Source organism: Eucyclogobius newberryi, unplaced genomic scaffold, assembly GCF_026437365.1.
Source record: "Eucyclogobius newberryi isolate DKJ021-1_F unplaced genomic scaffold, fEucNew1.0.hap1 SCAF_6, whole genome shotgun sequence".
Taxonomy (NCBI): Eukaryota; Metazoa; Chordata; class Actinopteri; order Gobiiformes; family Gobiidae; genus Eucyclogobius; species Eucyclogobius newberryi.
In genome coordinates, this window is record NW_027316278.1 from 2,655,327 (window position 1) to 2,675,139 (window position 19,813).

The following is a 19,813-nucleotide window of genomic DNA, read 5'->3' on the forward strand; positions in this document are numbered from 1 at the left end:
AGGGAACACCGGTTACACCTTTCACACCCGCCCAGGAGCTGAAACATGTACACCCGCCCAGGAGCTGAAACATGTACACCCGCCCAGGAGCTGAAACATGTGCACCCGCCCAGGAGCTGAAACATGTACACCCGCCCAGGAGCTGAAACATGTACACCCGCCCAGGAGCTGAAACATGTACACCCGCCCAGGAGCTGAAACATGTACACCCGCCCAGGAGCTGAAACATGTGCACCCGCCCAGGAGCTGAAACATGTACACCCGCCCAGGAGCTGAAACATGTACACCCGCCCAGGAGCTGAAACATGTACACCCGCCCAGGAGCTGAAACATGTACACCCGCCCAGGAGCTGAAACATGTACACCCGCCCAGGAGCTGAAACATGTACACCCGCCCAGGAGCTGAAACATGTACACCCGCCCAGGAGCTGAAACATGTACACCCGCCCAGGAGCTGAAACATGTGCACCCGCCCAGGAGCTGAAACATGTACACCCGCCCAGGAGCTGAAACATGTGCACCCGCCCAGGAGCTGAAACATGTACACCCGCCCAGGAGCTGAAACATGTACACCCGCCCAGGAGCTGAAACATGTGCACCCGCCCAGGAGCTGAAACCTGTACACCCGCCCAGGAGCTGAAACATGTACACCCGCCCAGGAGCTGAAACATGTACACCCGCCCAGGAGCTGAAACATGTACACCCGCCCAGGAGCTGAAACCTGTACACCCGCCCAGGAGCTGAAACATGTACACCCGCCCAGGAGCTGAAACATGTACACCCGCCCAGGAGCTGAAACATGTACACCCGCCCAGGAGCTGAAACATGTACACCCGCCCAGGAGCTGAAACATGTGCACCCGCCCAGGAGCTGAAACATGTGCACCCGCCCAGGAGCTGAAACATGTACACCAGCCCAGGAGCTGAAACATGTACACCCGCCCAGGAGCTGAAACATGTGCACCCGCCCAGGAGCTGAAACATGTACACCCGCCCAGGAGCTGAAACATGTACACCCGCCCAGGAGCTGAAACATGTACACCCGCCCAGGAGCTGAAACATGTACACCCGCCCAGGAGCTGAAACATGTTCACCCGCCCAGGAGCTGAAACATGTGCACCCGCCCAGGAGCTGAAACATGTACACCCGCCCAGGAGCTGAAACATGTGCACCCGCCCAGGAGCTGAAACATGTACACCCGCCCAGGAGCTGAAACATGTACACCCGCCCAGGAGCTGAAACATGTGCACCCGCCCAGGAGCTGAAACCTGTACACCCGCCCAGGAGCTGAAACATGTACACCCGCCCAGGAGCTGAAACATGTACACCCGCCCAGGAGCTGAAACATGTACACCCGCCCAGGAACTGAAACCTGTACACCCGCCCAGGAGCTGAAACCTGTACACCCGCCCAGGAGCTGAAACATGTGCACCCGCCCAGGAGCTGAAACATGTACACCCGCCCAGGAGCTGAAACATGTGCACCCGCCCAGGAGCTGAAACATGTACACCCGCCCAGGAGCTGAAACATGTACACCCGCCCAGGAGCTGAAACATGTGCACCCGCCCAGGAGCTGAAACATGTACACCCGCCCAGGAGCTGAAACATGTACACCCGCCCAGGAGCTGAAACATGTACACCCGCCCAGGAGCTGAAACATGTACACCCGCCCAGGAGCTGAAACCTGTACACCCGCCCAGGAGCTGAAACCTGTACACCCGCCCAGGAGCTGAAACCTGTACACCCGCCCAAGAGCTGAAACCTGTACACCCGCCAGGGGAGCTGAAACATGTACACCCGCCCAGGAGCTGAAACATGTGCACCCGCCCAGGAGCTGAAACATGTACACCCGCCCAGGAGCTGAAACATGTACACCCGCCCAGGAGCTGAAACATGTACACCCGCCCAGGAGCTGAAACCTGTACACCCGCCCAGGAGCTGAAACATGTACACCCGCCCAGGAGCTGAAACCTGTACACCCGCCCAGGAGCTGAAACATGTGCACCCGCCCAGGAGCTGAAACATGTACACCCGCCCAGGAGCTGAAACATGTACACCCGCCCAGGAGCTGAAACATGTGCACCCGCCCAGGAGCTGAAACATGTACACCCGCCCAGGAGCTGAAACATGTACACCCGCCCAGGAGCTGAAACATGTACACCCGCCCAGGAGCTGAAACATGTGCACCCGCCCAGGAGCTGAAACATGTACACCCGCCCAGGAGCTGAAACATGTACACCCGCCCAGGAGCTGAAACATGTACACCCGCCCAGGAGCTGAAACATGTACACCCGCCCAGGAGCTGAAACATGTACACCCGCCCAGGAGCTGAAACATGTACACCCGCCCAGGAGCTGAAACATGTACACCCGCCCAGGAGCTGAAACATGTACACCCGCCCAGGAGCTGAAACATGTGCACCCGCCCAGGAGCTGAAACATGTACACCCGCCCAGGAGCTGAAACATGTGCACCCGCCCAGGAGCTGAAACATGTACACCCGCCCAGGAGCTGAAACATGTACACCCGCCCAGGAGCTGAAACATGTGCACCCGCCCAGGAGCTGAAACCTGTACACCCGCCCAGGAGCTGAAACATGTACACCCGCCCAGGAGCTGAAACATGTACACCCGCCCAGGAGCTGAAACATGTACACCCGCCCAGGAGCTGAAACCTGTACACCCGCCCAGGAGCTGAAACATGTACACCCGCCCAGGAGCTGAAACATGTACACCCGCCCAGGAGCTGAAACATGTACACCCGCCCAGGAGCTGAAACATGTACACCCGCCCAGGAGCTGAAACATGTGCACCCGCCCAGGAGCTGAAACATGTGCACCCGCCCAGGAGCTGAAACATGTACACCCGCCCAGGAGCTGAAACATGTACACCCGCCCAGGAGCTGAAACATGTGCACCCGCCCAGGAGCTGAAACATGTACACCCGCCCAGGAGCTGAAACATGTACACCCGCCCAGGAGCTGAAACATGTACACCCGCCCAGGAGCTGAAACATGTACACCCGCCCAGGAGCTGAAACATGTTCACCCGCCCAGGAGCTGAAACATGTGCACCCGCCCAGGAGCTGAAACATGTACACCCGCCCAGGAGCTGAAACATGTGCACCCGCCCAGGAGCTGAAACATGTACACCCGCCCAGGAGCTGAAACATGTACACCCGCCCAGGAGCTGAAACATGTGCACCCGCCCAGGAGCTGAAACCTGTACACCCGCCCAGGAGCTGAAACATGTACACCCGCCCAGGAGCTGAAACATGTACACCCGCCCAGGAGCTGAAACATGTACACCCGCCCAGGAACTGAAACCTGTACACCCGCCCAGGAGCTGAAACCTGTACACCCGCCCAGGAGCTGAAACATGTGCACCCGCCCAGGAGCTGAAACATGTACACCCGCCCAGGAGCTGAAACATGTGCACCCGCCCAGGAGCTGAAACATGTACACCCGCCCAGGAGCTGAAACATGTACACCCGCCCAGGAGCTGAAACATGTGCACCCGCCCAGGAGCTGAAACATGTACACCCGCCCAGGAGCTGAAACATGTACACCCGCCCAGGAGCTGAAACATGTACACCCGCCCAGGAGCTGAAACATGTACACCCGCCCAGGAGCTGAAACCTGTACACCCGCCCAGGAGCTGAAACCTGTACACCCGCCCAGGAGCTGAAACCTGTACACCCGCCCAAGAGCTGAAACCTGTACACCCGCCCAGGAGCTGAAACATGTACACCCGCCCAGGAGCTGAAACATGTGCACCCGCCCAGGAGCTGAAACATGTACACCTGCCCAGGAGCTGAAACATGTACACCCGCCCAGGAGCTGAAACATGTGCACCCGCCCAGGAGCTGAAACATGTACACCCGCCCAGGAGCTGAAACATGTACACCCGCCCAGGAGCTGAAACATGTACACCCGCCCAGGAGCTGAAACATGTACACCCGCCCAGGAGCTGAAACATGTACACCCGCCCAGGAGCTGAAACATGTACACCCGCCCAGGAGCTGAAACCTGTACACCCGCCCAGGAGCTGAAACATGTACACCCGCCCAGGAGCTGAAACATGTACACCCGCCCAGGAGCTGAAACATGTACACCCGCCCAGGAGCTGAAACATGTGCACCCGCCCAGGAGCTGAAACATGTACACCCGCCCAGGAGCTGAAACATGTACACCCGCCCAGGAGCTGAAACATGTACACCCGCCCAGGAGCTGAAACATGTACACCCGCCCAGGAGCTTAAACATGTGCACCCGCCCAGGAGCTGAAACATGTACACCCGCCCAGGAGCTGAAACATGTACACCCGCCCAGGAGCTGAAACATGTGCACCCGCCCAGGAGCTGAAACATGTACACCCGCCCAGGAGCTGAAACCTGTACACCCGCCCAGGAGCTGAAACATGTACACCCGCCCAGGAGCTGAAACATGTACACCCGCCCAGGAGCTGAAACATGTACACCCGCCCAGGAGCTGAAACCTGTACACCCGCCCAGGAGCTGAAACATGTACACCCGCCCAGGAGCTGAAACATGTACACCCGCCCAGGAGCTGAAACATGTACACCCGCCCAGGAGCTGAAACATGTACACCCGCCCAGGAGCTGAAACATGTACACCCGCCCAGGAGCTGAAACATGTACACCCGCCCAGGAGCTGAAACATGTACACCCGCCCAGGAGCTGAAACATGTACACCCGCCCAGGAGCTGAAACATGTGCACCCGCCCAGGAGCTGAAACATGTACTTTTAACGATGCCACGTGTTTCATGGTGTGTTAAAAAGTGACAGGGTGGGGCTTTAAGAAAGAGCTGTGACACGCCCTGCTGGACATGTGACACGCCCTGAACATGTGACACGCCCTGCTGGACATGTGACACGCCCTGCTGGACATGTGACACGCCCTGGACATATGACACGCCCTGCTAAACATGTGACACGCCCTGGTGGACATGTGACACGCCCTGCTGGACATGTGACACGCCCTGGACATATGACACGCCCTGCTAAACATGTGACACGCCCTGCTGGACATGTGACACGCCCTGCTGGACATGTGACACGCCCTGCTGGACATGTGACACGCCCTCAGAAGAACAATGCTCTAAAGTGATTCAAGATGAAAGATCATCTATTGAAAAGTGAGGCTGCCTCTGATGAAGGAATCGGCTGAGAAAATCCTTGATCTCGTTTTTTCCAGATGTTTGTTTGAAGATGAAGAAAATCCTCTTTTGGCGTTCTCACTCTGCAGAGACCCGCCTCTTTTGGCGTTCTCACTCTGCAGAGACCCGCCTCTTTTGGCGTTCTCACTCTGCAGAGACCCGCCTCTTTTGGCGTTCTCACTCTGCAGAGACCCGCCTCTTTTGGCGTTCTTCTGGCGACAGAGATCTGAGCATCTGAGGGTTTAATGTCGATGTGATTCTGATCGAAGCAGCTCAGACGAGAACCAGACACGAGATGATCAGAAACAGACTGAACCAAGAGGAGAACATGCAGAACACGCAGGAGAACATGCAGAACACGCAGAACACGCAGGAGAACATGCAGGAGAACATGCAGAACACGCAGGAGAACATGCAGGAGAACACGCAGGAGAACATGCAGAACATGCAGAACACGTAGGAGAACATGCATGAGAATACGCAGGAGAACATACAGAACATGCAGAACATGCAGGAGAACATGCAGGAGAACATTCAGGAGAACACGCAGAACACGCAGAACATGCAGGAGAACATGCAGGAGAACATGCAGGAGAACACGCAGGAGAACATGCAGAACACGTAGGAGAACATGCATGAGAATACGCAGGAGAACATGCAGAACACGCAGAACATGCAGGAGAACATGCAGGAGAACATGCAGGAGAACACGCAGGAGAACATGCAGAACACGTAGGAGAACATGCAGGAGAATACGCAGGAGAACATGCAGAACACGTAGGAGAACATGCAGGAGAATACGCAGGAGAACATGCAGAACACGCAGAACATGCAGAACACGAAGGAGAACATGCAGGAGAACACGCAGGAGAACATGCAGAACATGCAGAACATGCAGGAGAACATGCAGAACATGCAGAACATGCAGAACATGAAGGAGAACACGCAGGAGAACACGCAGTAGAACATGCAGGAGAACACGCAGGAGAACACGCAGGAGAACATGCAGGAGAACATGCAGGAGAACACACAGGAGAACACGCAGGAGAACACGCAGGAGAACAAGCAGGAGAACACGCAAGAGAACACGCAGGAGAACATGCAGAACATGCAGGAGAACACGCAGGAGAACACGCAGTAGAACATGCAGGAGAACACGCAGGAGAACATGCAGAACATGCATAACATGAAGGAGAACACGCAGGAGAACATGCAGAACATGCATAACATGCAGGAGAACACGCAGGAGAACATGCAGAACATGCAGAACATGCAGAACATGCAGGAGAACACGCAGGAGAACACGCAGTAGAACATGCAGGAGAACACGCAGGAGAACATGCAGAACATGCATAACATGAAGGAGAACACGCAGGAGAACATGCAGAACATGCAGAACACGAAGGAGAACACGCAGGAGAACATGCAGGAGAACACGCAGGAGAACACGCAGGAGAACGCAAGAGAACACGCAGGAGAACATGCAGAACACGCAGGAGAACATGCAGGAGAACACGCAGGAGAACATGCAGGAGAACACGCAGGAGAACATGCAGAACACGCAGGAGAACATGCAGGAGAACACGCAGGAGAACATGCAGGAGAACACACAGGAGAACACGCAGAACATGCAGGAGAACACGCAGGAGAACACGCAGGAGAACACGCAGGAGAACATGCAGAACATGCAGGAGAACACGCAGGAGAACATGCAGAAGAACACGCAGGAGAACACGTAGGAGAACACGCAGGAGAACACGCAGGAGAACATGCAGAACATGCAGGAGAACACGCAGGAGAACATGCAGAAGAACACGCAGGAGAACATGCAGAACATGCAGAACACGAAGGAGAACATGCAGGAGAACACGAAGGAGAACATGCAGAACATGCAGAACACGTAGGAGAACATGCAGGAGAACATGCAGAACATGCAGAACACGTAGGAGAACATGCAGGAGAACTGAGCTCTACTGACAGTTCCTCTGAGGTCTACTGACAGTTCCTCTGAGCTCTACAGACAGTTCCTCTGAGCTCTACTGACAGTTCCTCTGAGCTCTACTGACAGTTCCTCTGAGCTCTACTGACAGTTCCTCTGAGGTCTACTGACAGTTCCTCTGAGCTCTACTGACAGTTCCTCTGAGCTCTACTGACAGTTCCTCTGAGCTCTACTGACAGTTCCTCTGAGCTCTACTGACAGTTCCTCTGAGCTCTACTGACAGTTCCTCTGAGCTCTACTGACAGTTCCTCTGAGCTCTACTGACAGTTCCTCTGAGGTCTACTGACAGTTCCTCTGAGCTCTACAGACAGTTCCTCTGAGCTCTACTGACAGTTCCTCTGAGCTCTACTGACAGTTCCTCTGAGCTCTACTGACAGTTCCTCTGAGCTCTACTGACAGTTCCTCTGAGCTCTACAGACAGTTCCTCTGAGGTCTACAGACAGTTCCTCTGAGGTCTACTGACAGTTCCTCTGAGGTCTACTGACAGTTCCTCTGAGCTCTACTGACAGTTCCTCTGAGCTCTACTGACAGTTCCTCTGAGCTCTACTGACAGTTCCTCTGAGGTCTACAGACAGTTCCTCTGAGGTCTACTGACAGTTCCTCTGAGGTCTACTGACAGTTCCTCTGAGCTCTACTGACAGTTCCTCTGAGCTCTACTGACAGTTCCTCTGAGGTCTACTGACAGTTCCTCTGAGCTCTACTGACAGTTCCTCTGAGGTCTACTGACAGTTCCTCTGAGCTCTACAGACAGTTCCTCTGAGCTCTACTGACAGTTCCTCTGAGCTCTACTGACAGTTCCTCTGAGCTCTACAGACAGTTCCTCTGAGGTCTACTGACAGTTCCTCTGAGGTCTACTGACAGTTCCTCTGAGCTCTACAGACAGTTCCTCTGAGCTCTACTGACAGTTCCTCTGAGCTCTACAGACAGTTACTCACAGGAGTCAGGATCTCGTTGGTCTCTGGGGGCGTGGCAGGCGCAGGCGGGCGGGGCGTGGTGGGTTGGGGGCGTGGCTTGGCCCCATACAAATACTGGATTCCTCGGCGGTCATCGTCGCTGAGCTGCGGCGGCGACGAGAACGAGTAATACGCCGACATGATGGCTCTAGGCTCCGGCGAGTGCTGCAGACCCAGAACGTGACCAAACTCATGAGCGGCCACCTGCAGAAGGTCTGTGCCTGAGGAGAACAACCACATGATGAGAAGAACAACCACATGATGAGAAGAACAATCACATGATGAGAAGAACAACCACATGATGAGAAGAACAATCACATGATGAGAAGAACAATCACATGATGAGAAGAACAACCACATGATGAGAAGAACAATCACATGATGAGAAGAACAACCACATGATGAGAAGAACAATCACATGATGAGAAGAACAACCACATGATGAGAATAACAACCACATGATGAGAAGAACAATCACATGATGAGAAGAACAACCACATGATGAGAAGAACAACCACATGATGAGAAGAACAACCACATGATGAGAATAACAACCACATGATGAGAAGAACAACCACATGATGAGAAGAACAATCACATGATGAGAAGAACAACAACATGATGAGAATAACAACCACATGATGAGAAGAACAATCACATGATGAGAAGAACAACCACATGATGAGAAGAACAACCACATGATGAGAAGAACAACCACATGATGAGAAGAACAACCACATGATGAGAAGAACAATCACATGATGAGAAGAACAACCACATGATGAGAAGAACAATCACATGATGAGAAGAACAACCACATGATGAGAAGAACAATCACATGATGAGAAGAACAACCACATGATGAGAATAACAACCACATGATGAGAAGAACAATCACATGATGAGAAGAACAACCACATGATGAGGAGAACAACCACATGATGAGAAGAACAACCACATGATGAGAAGAACAATCACATGATGAGAATAACAACCACATGATGAGAAGAACAATCACATGATGAGAAGAACAACCACATGATGAGAAGAACAACCACATGATGAGAAGAACAACCACATGATGAGAAGAACAATCACATGATGAGAAGAACAACCACATGATGAGGAGAACAACCACATGATGAGGAGAACAACCACATGATGAGAAGAACAATCACATGATGAGAAGAACAACCACATGATGAGAAGAACAACCACATGATGAGAATAACAACCACATGATGAGAAGAACAACCACATGATGAGAAGAACAACCACATGATGAGAAGAACAACCACATGATGAGGAGAACAACCACATGATGAGAAGAACAACCACATGATGAGGAGAACAACCACATGATGAGAAGAACAACCACATGATGAGAAGAACAACCACATGATGAGAAGAACAACCACATGATGAGAAGAACAACCACATGATGAGGAGAACAACCACATGATGAGGAGAACAACCACATGATGAGGAGAACAACCACATGATGAGGAGAACAATCACATGAGGAGAACAACCACATGGACCTGCAGAAGGTCGGTGCATGAGGAGAACAACCAGATCCAATCCAATCCACTTCATTTCTATAGCACGATTTATACAACCAGAGGTTCAAAAGTGCTTCACAGCAGGTAAAAGACAGGCAAAAATAGGATAAAAGTAATAAAATAAGATATAAAAACAAAATCAAATAGAAAATTAAATCAAACAAACACTAAAATCAATGGAAAAAAATAAACAAAATAAAATAGATAAAAAGGCGCTGCCCTCCCAACACGTATAAAACATATAATCCACACACTACATGGAGTCAAGAGCCAGAGAAGACAGATGGTTTAAGAAGAGATTTAAAAAGAGGCTTTTCTTATGAGGAGCGGCACTTTGTTCCACTGGAGCTGCCACTGCAAAGGCTCCTTCACCTCTGACCTTTAGCCCGTGGCACTGTAAGGAGCTGGTCAGCTGACCTGAGGGAGCGGCTGGGAGTGTGGCAGCTCGGAGAGGTCAGGAGGTCAGGAGGGGCTTTAAAAGTAAATAAAAGAGTTTTAAAATGAATCCTAAAATGAACGGGCTCCAGTGGAGTGAAGCTAAAAGAGGCAAAATGTGCTCATATTTTCTTGTTCCAGTTAAAAGACGAGCAGCAGACCCACTAACCCCCAGATAGACCCACTAACCCCCATATAGACCCACTAACCCCCAGATAGACCCACTAACCCCCATATAGACCCCCTAACCCCCATATAGACCCCCTAACCCCCATATAGACCCCCTAACCCCCATATAGACCCACTAACCCCCATATAGACCCCCTAACCCCCATATAGACCCACTAACCCCCATATAGACCCACTAACCCCCAGATAGACCCACTAACCCCCAGATAGACCCACTAACCCCCATATAGACCCCCTAACCCCCATATAGACCCCCTAACCCCCATATAGACCCACTAACCCCCAGATAGACCCACTAACCCCCAGATAGACCCCAGATAGACCCCCTAACCCCCAGATAGACCCCCTAACCCCCATATAGACCCCCTAACCCCCATATAGACCCCCTAACCCCCATATAGACCCACTAACCCCCATATAGACCCACTAACCCCCAGATAGACCCACTAACCCCCATATAGACCCACTAACCCCCATATAGACCCCCTAACCCCCATATAGACCCACTAACCCCCAGATAGACCCAATAACCCCCAGATAGACCCACTAACCCCCATATAGACCCCCTAACCCCCAGATAGACCCCCTAACCCCCATATAGACCCACTAACCCCCATATAGACCCACTAACCCCCATATAGACACACTAACCCCCAGATAGACCCCCTAACCCCCATATAGACCCCCTAACCCCCATATAGACCCACTAACCCCCATATAGACCCACTAACCCCCATATAGACACACTAACCCCCAGATAGACCCCCTATCCCCCATATAGACCCACTAACCCCCATATAGACCCCCTATCCCCCATATAGACCCACTAACCCCCAGATAGACACACTAACCCCCATATAGACCCACTAACCCCCAGATAGACCCCCTATCCCCCATATAGACCCACTAACCCCCATATAGACCCCCTATCCCCCATATAGACCCACTAACCCCCAGATAGACACACTAACCCCCAGATAGACCCACTAACCCCCATATAGACCCACTAACCCCCATATAGACCCACTAACCCCCATATAGACCCACTAACCCCCAGATAGACCCACTAACCCCCAGATAGACCCACTAACCCCCATATAGACCCACTAACCCCCAGATAGACCCACTAACCCCCAGATAGACCCACTAACCCCCATATAGACCCACTAACCCCCATATAGACCCACTAACCCCCAGATAGACCCACTAACCCCCAGATAGACACACTAACCCCCATATAGACCCATTAACCCCCATATAGACCCACTAACCCCCAGATAGACACACTAACCCCCATATAGACCCACTAACCCCCATATAGACCCACTAACCCCCATATAGACCCACTAACCCCCAGATAGACACACTAACCCCCAGATAGACCCCCTATCCCCCATATAGACCCACTAACCCCCATATAGACCCCCTAACCCCCATATAGACCCCCTAACCCCCATATAGACCCACTAACCCCCATATAGACCCACTAACCCCCATATAGACACACTAACCCCCAGATAGACCCCCTATCCCCCATATAGACCCACTAACCCCCATATAGACCCCCTATCCCCCATATAGACCCACTAACCCCCAGATAGACACACTAACCCCCAGATAGACCCACTAACCCCCATATAGACCCACTAACCCCCATATAGACCCACTAACCCCCATATAGACCCACTAACCCCCAGATAGACCCACTAACCCCCAGATAGACCCACTAACCCCCATATAGACCCACTAACCCCCAGATAGACCCACTAACCCCCAGATAGACCCACTAACCCCCATATAGACCCACTAACCCCCATATAGACCCACTAACCCCCAGATAGACCCACTAACCCCCAGATAGACACACTAACCCCCATATAGACCCATTAACCCCCATATAGACCCACTAACCCCCAGATAGACACACTAACCCCCAGATAGACACACTAACCCCCATATAGACCCACTAACCCCCAGATAGACACACTAACCCCCATATAGACCCACTAACCCCCAGATAGACACACTAACCCCCAGATAGACACACTAACCCCCAGATAGACATGATGAGAATAACAACCACATGATGAGAAGAACAATCACATGATGAGAAGAACAACCACATGATGAGAAGAACAACCACATGATGAGAAGAACAACCACATGATGAGAAGAACAATCACATGATGAGAAGAACAACCACATGATGAGAAGAACAACCACATGATGAGAAGAACAACCACATGATGAGAAGAACAACCACATGATGAGAAGAACAACCACATGATGAGAAGAACAACCACATGATGAGAAGAACAACCACATGATGAGGAGAACAACCACATGATGAGGAGAACAACCACATGATGAGAAGAACAATCACATGATGAGAAGAACAACCACATGATGAGAAGAACAACCACATGATGAGAATAACAACCACATGATGAGAAGAACAACCACATGATGAGAAGAACAACCACATGATGAGAAGAACAACCACATGATGAGGAGAACAACCACATGATGAGAAGAACAACCACATGATGAGGAGAACAACCACATGATGAGAAGAACAACCACATGATGAGAAGAACAACCACATGATGAGAAGAACAACCACATGATGAGAAGAACAACCACATGATGAGGAGAACAACCACATGATGAGGAGAACAACCACATGATGAGGAGAACAACCACATGATGAGGAGAACAATCACATGAGGAGAACAACCACATGGACCTGCAGAAGGTCGGTGCATGAGGAGAACAACCAGATCCAATCCAATCCACTTCATTTCTATAGCACGATTTATACAACCAGAGGTTCAAAAGTGCTTCACAGCAGGTAAAAGACAGGCAAAAATAGGATAAAAGTAATAAAATAAGATATAAAAACAAAATCAAATAGAAAATTAAATCAAACAAACACTAAAATCAATGGAAAAAAATAAACAAAATAAAATAGATAAAAAGGCGCTGCCCTCCCAACACGTATAAAACATATAATCCACACACTACATGGAGTCAAGAGCCAGAGAAGACAGATGGTTTAAGAAGAGATTTAAAAAGAGGCTTTTCTTATGAGGAGCGGCACTTTGTTCCACTGGAGCTGCCACTGCAAAGGCTCCTTCACCTCTGACCTTTAGCCCGTGGCACTGTAAGGAGCTGGTCAGCTGACCTGAGGGAGCGGCTGGGAGTGTGGCAGCTCGGAGAGGTCAGGAGGTCAGGAGGGGCTTTAAAAGTAAATAAAAGAGTTTTAAAATGAATCCTAAAATGAACGGGCTCCAGTGGAGTGAAGCTAAAAGAGGCAAAATGTGCTCATATTTTCTTGTTCCAGTTAAAAGACGAGCAGCAGACCCACTAACCCCCAGATAGACCCACTAACCCCCATATAGACACACTAACCCCCAGATAGACCCACTAACCCCCATATAGACCCCCTAACCCCCATATAGACCCCCTAACCCCCATATAGACCCCCTAACCCCCATATAGACCCACTAACCCCCATATAGACCCCCTAACCCCCATATAGACCCCCTAACCCCCATATAGACCCACTAACCCCCATATAGACACACTAACCCCCATATAGACCCATTAACCCCCATATAGACCCACTAACCCCCAGATAGACACACTAACCCCCAGATAGACACACTAACCCCCATATAGACCCACTAACCCCCAGATAGACACACTAACCCCCAGATAGACACACTAACCCCCAGATAGACCACATGAACCTGCAGAAGGTCTGTGCATGAGGAGAACAAGCACATTCTTACCCATGTGGTTGCCGAGCGTCCACGTCTCGTCGTAGTCGAAGTGAATGTCGCCCTGACGATGAGTTTTGGGAAAAAAGGCGTGAGCCAAGATTCCTCCAGGTCCATCGAAGGGAAGGTTATCCCCGTGCCAGTATCTGAACACAGAGAGAACACTCAACACAGAGAGAACACTGAACACAGAGAGAACACTCAACACAGAGAGAACACTCAACACAGAGAGAACACTGAACACAGAGAGAACACTCAACACAGAGAGAACACTCAACACAGAGAGAACACTGAACACAGAGAGAACACTGAACACAGGGAGAACACTGAACACAGAGAGAACACTGAACACAGAGAGAACACTGAACACAGAGAGAACACTGAACACAGAGAGAACACTCACATCTCCTTGTTGTTGTTGTTGTTTACCTGGTGAAGTCGATGCGGATGTCTGCTTTCCCGCTCTGGATCTCGGAGAAGGTCAGAGGGGTCACGTCGCTCCAGACTTTCAACGCTTCTTTGAAAACGCGCCGCACTTTCTCTTCTCGCAGTTGCCATGGGAAACGAACTATTCTGGAAAATATGAACCATAAATATACATAAATATAAACTTTAATGACAAACACCGAGCTGAGGTGCAGTTCACACTCTGACCTCCAGGGGGCCCCAAACCCTGGTTTCTCCTCTTGTAGGACCTGAGGACGTCCCTTTTGTCATGACTCTCCCTTTGTTTCTTTCTTAGGCTCACTCTGAGGCTAAAGCTAACTCTGAGGCTAAAGCTAACTCTGAGGCTAAAGCTAACTCTGAGGCTTAAGCTAACTCTGAGGCTAAAGCTAACTCTGAGGCTAAAGCTAACTCTGTGGCTTAAGCTAACTCTGAGGCTAAAGCTAACTCTGAGGCTAAAGCTAACTCTGAGGCTAAGGCTAACTCTGAGGCTGAAGCTAACTCTGAGGATAACGCTAACTCTGAGGCTAAAGCTAACTCTGAGGATAAGACTAACTCTGAGGCTAAGGCTAACTCTGAGGCTAAAGCTAACTCTGAGGCTAAAGCTAACTCTGAGGATAAGGCTAACTCTGAGGATAAGGCTAACTCTGAGGCTAAAGCTAACTCTGAGGATAAGGCTAATTCTGTGGCTAAAGCTAACTCTGAGGATAAGGCTAACTCTGAGGCTGAAGCTAACTCTGAGGCTGAAGCTAACTCTGAGGATAAAGCTAATTCACCCTGGAGAGACGCAGAGACTGTTTAGCAGCTTTATTACATGCGTTATTTGGCGCTCAGACCCCGGCGGAAGACATTGCGATCATGGGCACTCTATGATCTATTTGAATTAGATGTCTCCCCCCAAAAACCCAGGGTCTGAGCAGTTATGCGCCAGGGTTCTTACTGATGCTCAGAAAGAACATGACAGCAGATACTTAATATAGAGTAGACTGGTCGGGCCACGAGGCCGCCATTGATCTCGTGGTGGCCCGAGAGGGGCGGATGCGTAATGACGGGGGAGACGCCCTGAAAACTCGAAGCGTCTGAAATGGAGGCCTCTATTCACGGACATGTGGTGAAGGACCGGGGACAGGAATATGAAGTACCTGGGAGTAGATAAGAAATGACGTAGACACGGGGAGAGCTAGAGAAGCCGCAAAGGAACAGGTAATGAGGAACTATGAACCACCACCAGTATTAGTTGCAAGACGAGACTTACTAGGGATGTGAGGAGCGTTGAGCCGCCAAGATCGGAGGCAGGTAGGAACGGACGTACGGGCAGAAGGGACTGTCGCCCGAGTTGTTAGAGGCTGTGGAGGATGTGCCCTGAGTGGCCGCCGATGTAGCGACTCCTATTCTAAACGAGTGTGTGAAAACGAGGGGGTTCCCGTCATGGGCTGGCCTTCTGGAGTCAGGAACGCCGGGGATGGGGTGCGCCGTGATTTGACCCGATTGCGAGTTTAACCGAAGCTCTAAGAGGCAGAATGAGCCACGTGTGCCTGTTATGATGATGCAGGGGCTTTACCTTTAGGGATTTGAAAGTTAGATTATAACAGACTTCTAATACCCCCCAAAACCAGAGGAGGCGGCAGACGACGGGACGTGGAGGTGCCGGCAGACGGCTGAGCGTGGACTGTGAGTGCCGGTAGATGGCAGGTGCCGGCAGACCTTAGATTATAATAGACTTTTAACACCCCCCAAAACCAGAGGAGGCGGAGCGTCCGTGTAAAAGCGCCGGGAGTCGGAGACAGAATGATTTGTCATGGAAAAATTCAATACCATTGAGGAGGCGGGACCGGAGGTGAGGTGGGGCCGACGCCTTCACCAAACAGATGAGTCGAGAGGGGGCGGAGCTAGCCAGGTCGAGCAGTGTGGAATGAACTCTGAAGTAAGATGGCCTTGAAGGGAAGGGTTGGCCCATGAAAACATCCAGAGGGACAGTAAAGGATCAGTGTGTGGGGCTGGACAGACTGACCGGTGCTGCAGCTCCTGTTACGCATGCGCAAGTAAAGCGGCCTTTTGGGCCTTTCTGTTGAGAGGTCATCTGGTGTACCTGTATGTGAGCTGAGAGGTCATCTGGCGTACCTGTATGTGAGCTGAGAGGTCATCTGGCGTACCTGTATGTGAGCTGAGAGGTCATCTGGTGTACCTGTATGTGAGCTGAGAGGTCATCTGGTGTACCTGTATGTGAGCTGAGAGGTCATCTGGTGTACCTGTATGTGAGCTGAGAGGTCATCTGGTGTACCTGTATGTGAGCTGAGAGGTCATCTGGTGTACCTGTATGTGAGCTGAGAGGTCATCTGGTGTACCTGTATGTGAGCTGAGAGGTCATCTGGCGTACCTGTATGTGAGCTGAGAGGTCATCTGGCGTACCTGTATGTGAGCTGAGAGGTCATCTGGTGTACCTGTATGTGAGCTGAGAGGTCATCTGGCGTACCTGTATGTGAGCTGAGAGGTCATCTGGTGTACCTGTATGTGAGCTGAGAGGTCATCTGTGTACCTGTATGTGAGCTGAGAGGTCATCTGGTGTACCTGTATGTGAGCTGAGAGGTCATCTGGTGTACCTGTATGTGAGCTGAGAGGTCATCTGGCGTACCTGTATGTGAGCTGAGAGGTCATCTGGCGTACCTGTATGTGAGCTGAGAGGTCATCTGGTGTACCTGTATGTGAGCTGAGAGGTCATCTGGTGTACCTGTATGTGAGCTGAGAGGTCATCTGGGGTACCTGTATGTGAGCTGAGAGGTCATCTGGCTGTACCTGTATGTGAGCTGAGAGGTCATCTGGTGTACCTGTATGTGCAGCTGAGAGGTCATCTGGTGTACCTGTATGTGAGCTGAGAGGTCATCTGGCGTACCTGTATGTGAGCTGAGAGGTCATCTGGCGTACCTGTACTGTATGTGAGCTGAGAGGTCATCTGGTCGTACCTGTAATGTGAGCTGAGAGGTCATCTGGCGTACCTGTAAGAGGTCATCTGGCGTACCTGTATGTGAGCTGAGAGGTCATCTGGTGTACCTGTATGTGAGCTGAGAGGTCATCTGGCGTACCTGTATGTGAGCTGAGAGGTCATCTGGCGTACCTGTATGTGAGCTGAGAGGTCATCTGGCGTACCTGTATGTGAGCTGAGAGGTCATCTGGCGTACCTGTATGTGAGCTGAGAGGTCATCTGGTGTACCTGTATGTGAGCTGAGAGGTCATCTGGTGTACCTGTATGTGAGCTGAGAGGTCATCTGGCGTACCTGTATGTGAGCTGAGGGGTCATCTGGCGTACCTGTATGTGAGCTGAGGGGTCATCTGGTTTACCTGTATGTGAGCTGAGAGGTCATCTGGTGTACCTGTATGTGAGCTGAGAGGTCATCTGGTGTACCTGTATGTGAGCTGAGAGGTCATCTGGTGTACCTGTATGTGAGCTGAGAGGTCATCTGGTGTACCTGTATGTGAGCTGAGAGGTCATCTGGTGTACCTGTATGTGAGCTGAGAGGTCATCTGGTGTACCTGTATGTGAGCTGAGAGGTCATCTGGTGTACCTGTATGTGAGCTGAGAGGTCATCTGGTGTACCTGTATGTGAGCTGAGAGGTCATCTGGCGTACCTGTATGTGAGCTGAGGGGTCATCTGGCGTACCTGTATGTGAGCTGAGGGGTCATCTGGTTTACCTGTATGTGAGCTGAGAGGTCATCTGGTGTACCTGTATGTGAGCTGAGAGGTCATCTGGTGTACCTGTATGTGAGCTGAGAGGTCATCTGGTGTACCTGTATGTGAGCTGAGAGGTCATCTGGTGTACCTGTATGTGAGCTGAGAGGTCATCTGGTGTACCTGTATGTGAGCTGAGAGGTCATCTGGTGTACCTGTATGTGAGCTGAGAGGTCATCTGGTGTACCTGTATGTGAGCTGAGAGGTCATCTGGTGTACCTGTATGTGAGCTGAGAGGTCATCTGGTGTACCTGTATGTGAGCTGAGAGGTCATCTGGTGTACCTGTATGTGAGCTGAGAGGTCATCTGGTGTACCTGTATGTGAGCTGAGAGGTCATCTGGTGTACCTGTATGTGAGCTGAGAGGTCATCTGGTGTACCTGTATGTGAGCTGAGAGGTCATCTGGTGTACCTGTATGTGAGCTGAGAGGTCATCTGGTGTACCTGTATGTGAGCTGAGAGGTCATCTGGTGTACCTGTATGTGAGCTGAGAGGTCATCTGGTGTACCTGTATGTGAGCTGAGAGGTCATCTGGTGTACCTGTATGTGAGCTGAGAGGTCATCTGGTGTACCTGTATGTGAGCTGAGAGGTCATCTGGTGTACCTGTATGTGAGCTGAGAGGTCATCTGGCGTACCTGTATGTGAGCTGAGAGGTCATCTGGCGTACCTGTATGTGAGCTGAGAGGTCATCTGGCGTACCTGTATGTGAGCTGAGAGGTCATCTGGAGTACCTGTATGTGAGCTGAGAGGTCATCTGGCGTACCTGTATGTGAGCTGAGAGGTCATCTGGCGTACCTGTATGTGAGCTGAGAGGTCATCTGGCGTACCTGTATGTGAGCTGAGAGGTCATCTGGCGTACCTGTATGTGAGCTGAGAGGTCATCTGGTGTACCTGTATGTGAGCTGAGAGGTCATCTGGTGTACCTGTATGTGAGCTGAGGGGTCATCTGGCGTACCTGTATGTGAGCTGAGGGGTCATCTGGCGTACCTGTATGTGAGCTGAGAGGTCATCTGGTTTACCTGTATGTGAGCTGAGAGGTCATCTGGTGTACCTGTATGTGAGCTGAGAGGTCATCTGGTGTACCTGTATGTGAGCTGAGAGGTCATCTGGTGTACCTGTATGTGAGCTGAGAGGTCATCTGGTGTACCTGTATGTGAGCTGAGAGGTCATCTGGTGTACCTGTATGTGAGCTGAGAGGTCATCTGGTGTACCTGTATGTGAGCTGAGAGGTCATCTGGTGTACCTGTATGTGAGCTGAGAGGTCATCTGGTGTACCTGTATGTGAGCTGAGAGGTCATCTGGTGTACCTGTATGTGAGCTGAGAGGTCATCTGGTGTACCTGTATGTGAGCTGAGAGGTCATCTGGTGTACCTGTATGTGAGCTGAGAGGTCATCTGGTGTACCTGTATGTGAGCTGAGAGGTCATCTGGTGTACCTGTATGTGAGCTGAGAGGTCATCTGGTGTACCTGTATGTGAGCTGAGAGGTCATCTGGTGTACCTGTATGTGAGCTGAGAGTTCATCTGGTGTACCTGTATGTGAGCTGAGAGGT

General features: G+C 51.2%; 1 protein-coding gene across 1 annotated transcript in view; it reads right to left on the reverse strand.

The window, feature by feature from the left end:
• The window catches only part of LOC140346765 (stromelysin-3-like), a 42,771-nt gene that overhangs the window by 1,960 nt on the left and 20,998 nt on the right, over positions 1-19,813 (reverse strand). The window contains exons 3-5 of the mRNA XM_072432955.1: positions 14,523-14,666; positions 14,106-14,239; positions 8,108-8,346 (exon numbers count right to left, since the gene is read on the reverse strand). Of these exons, the coding sequence (XP_072289056.1) occupies positions 8,108-8,346; positions 14,106-14,239; positions 14,523-14,666 (517 nt within the window). The remainder of the gene's footprint in view (positions 1-8,107; positions 8,347-14,105; positions 14,240-14,522; positions 14,667-19,813) is intronic.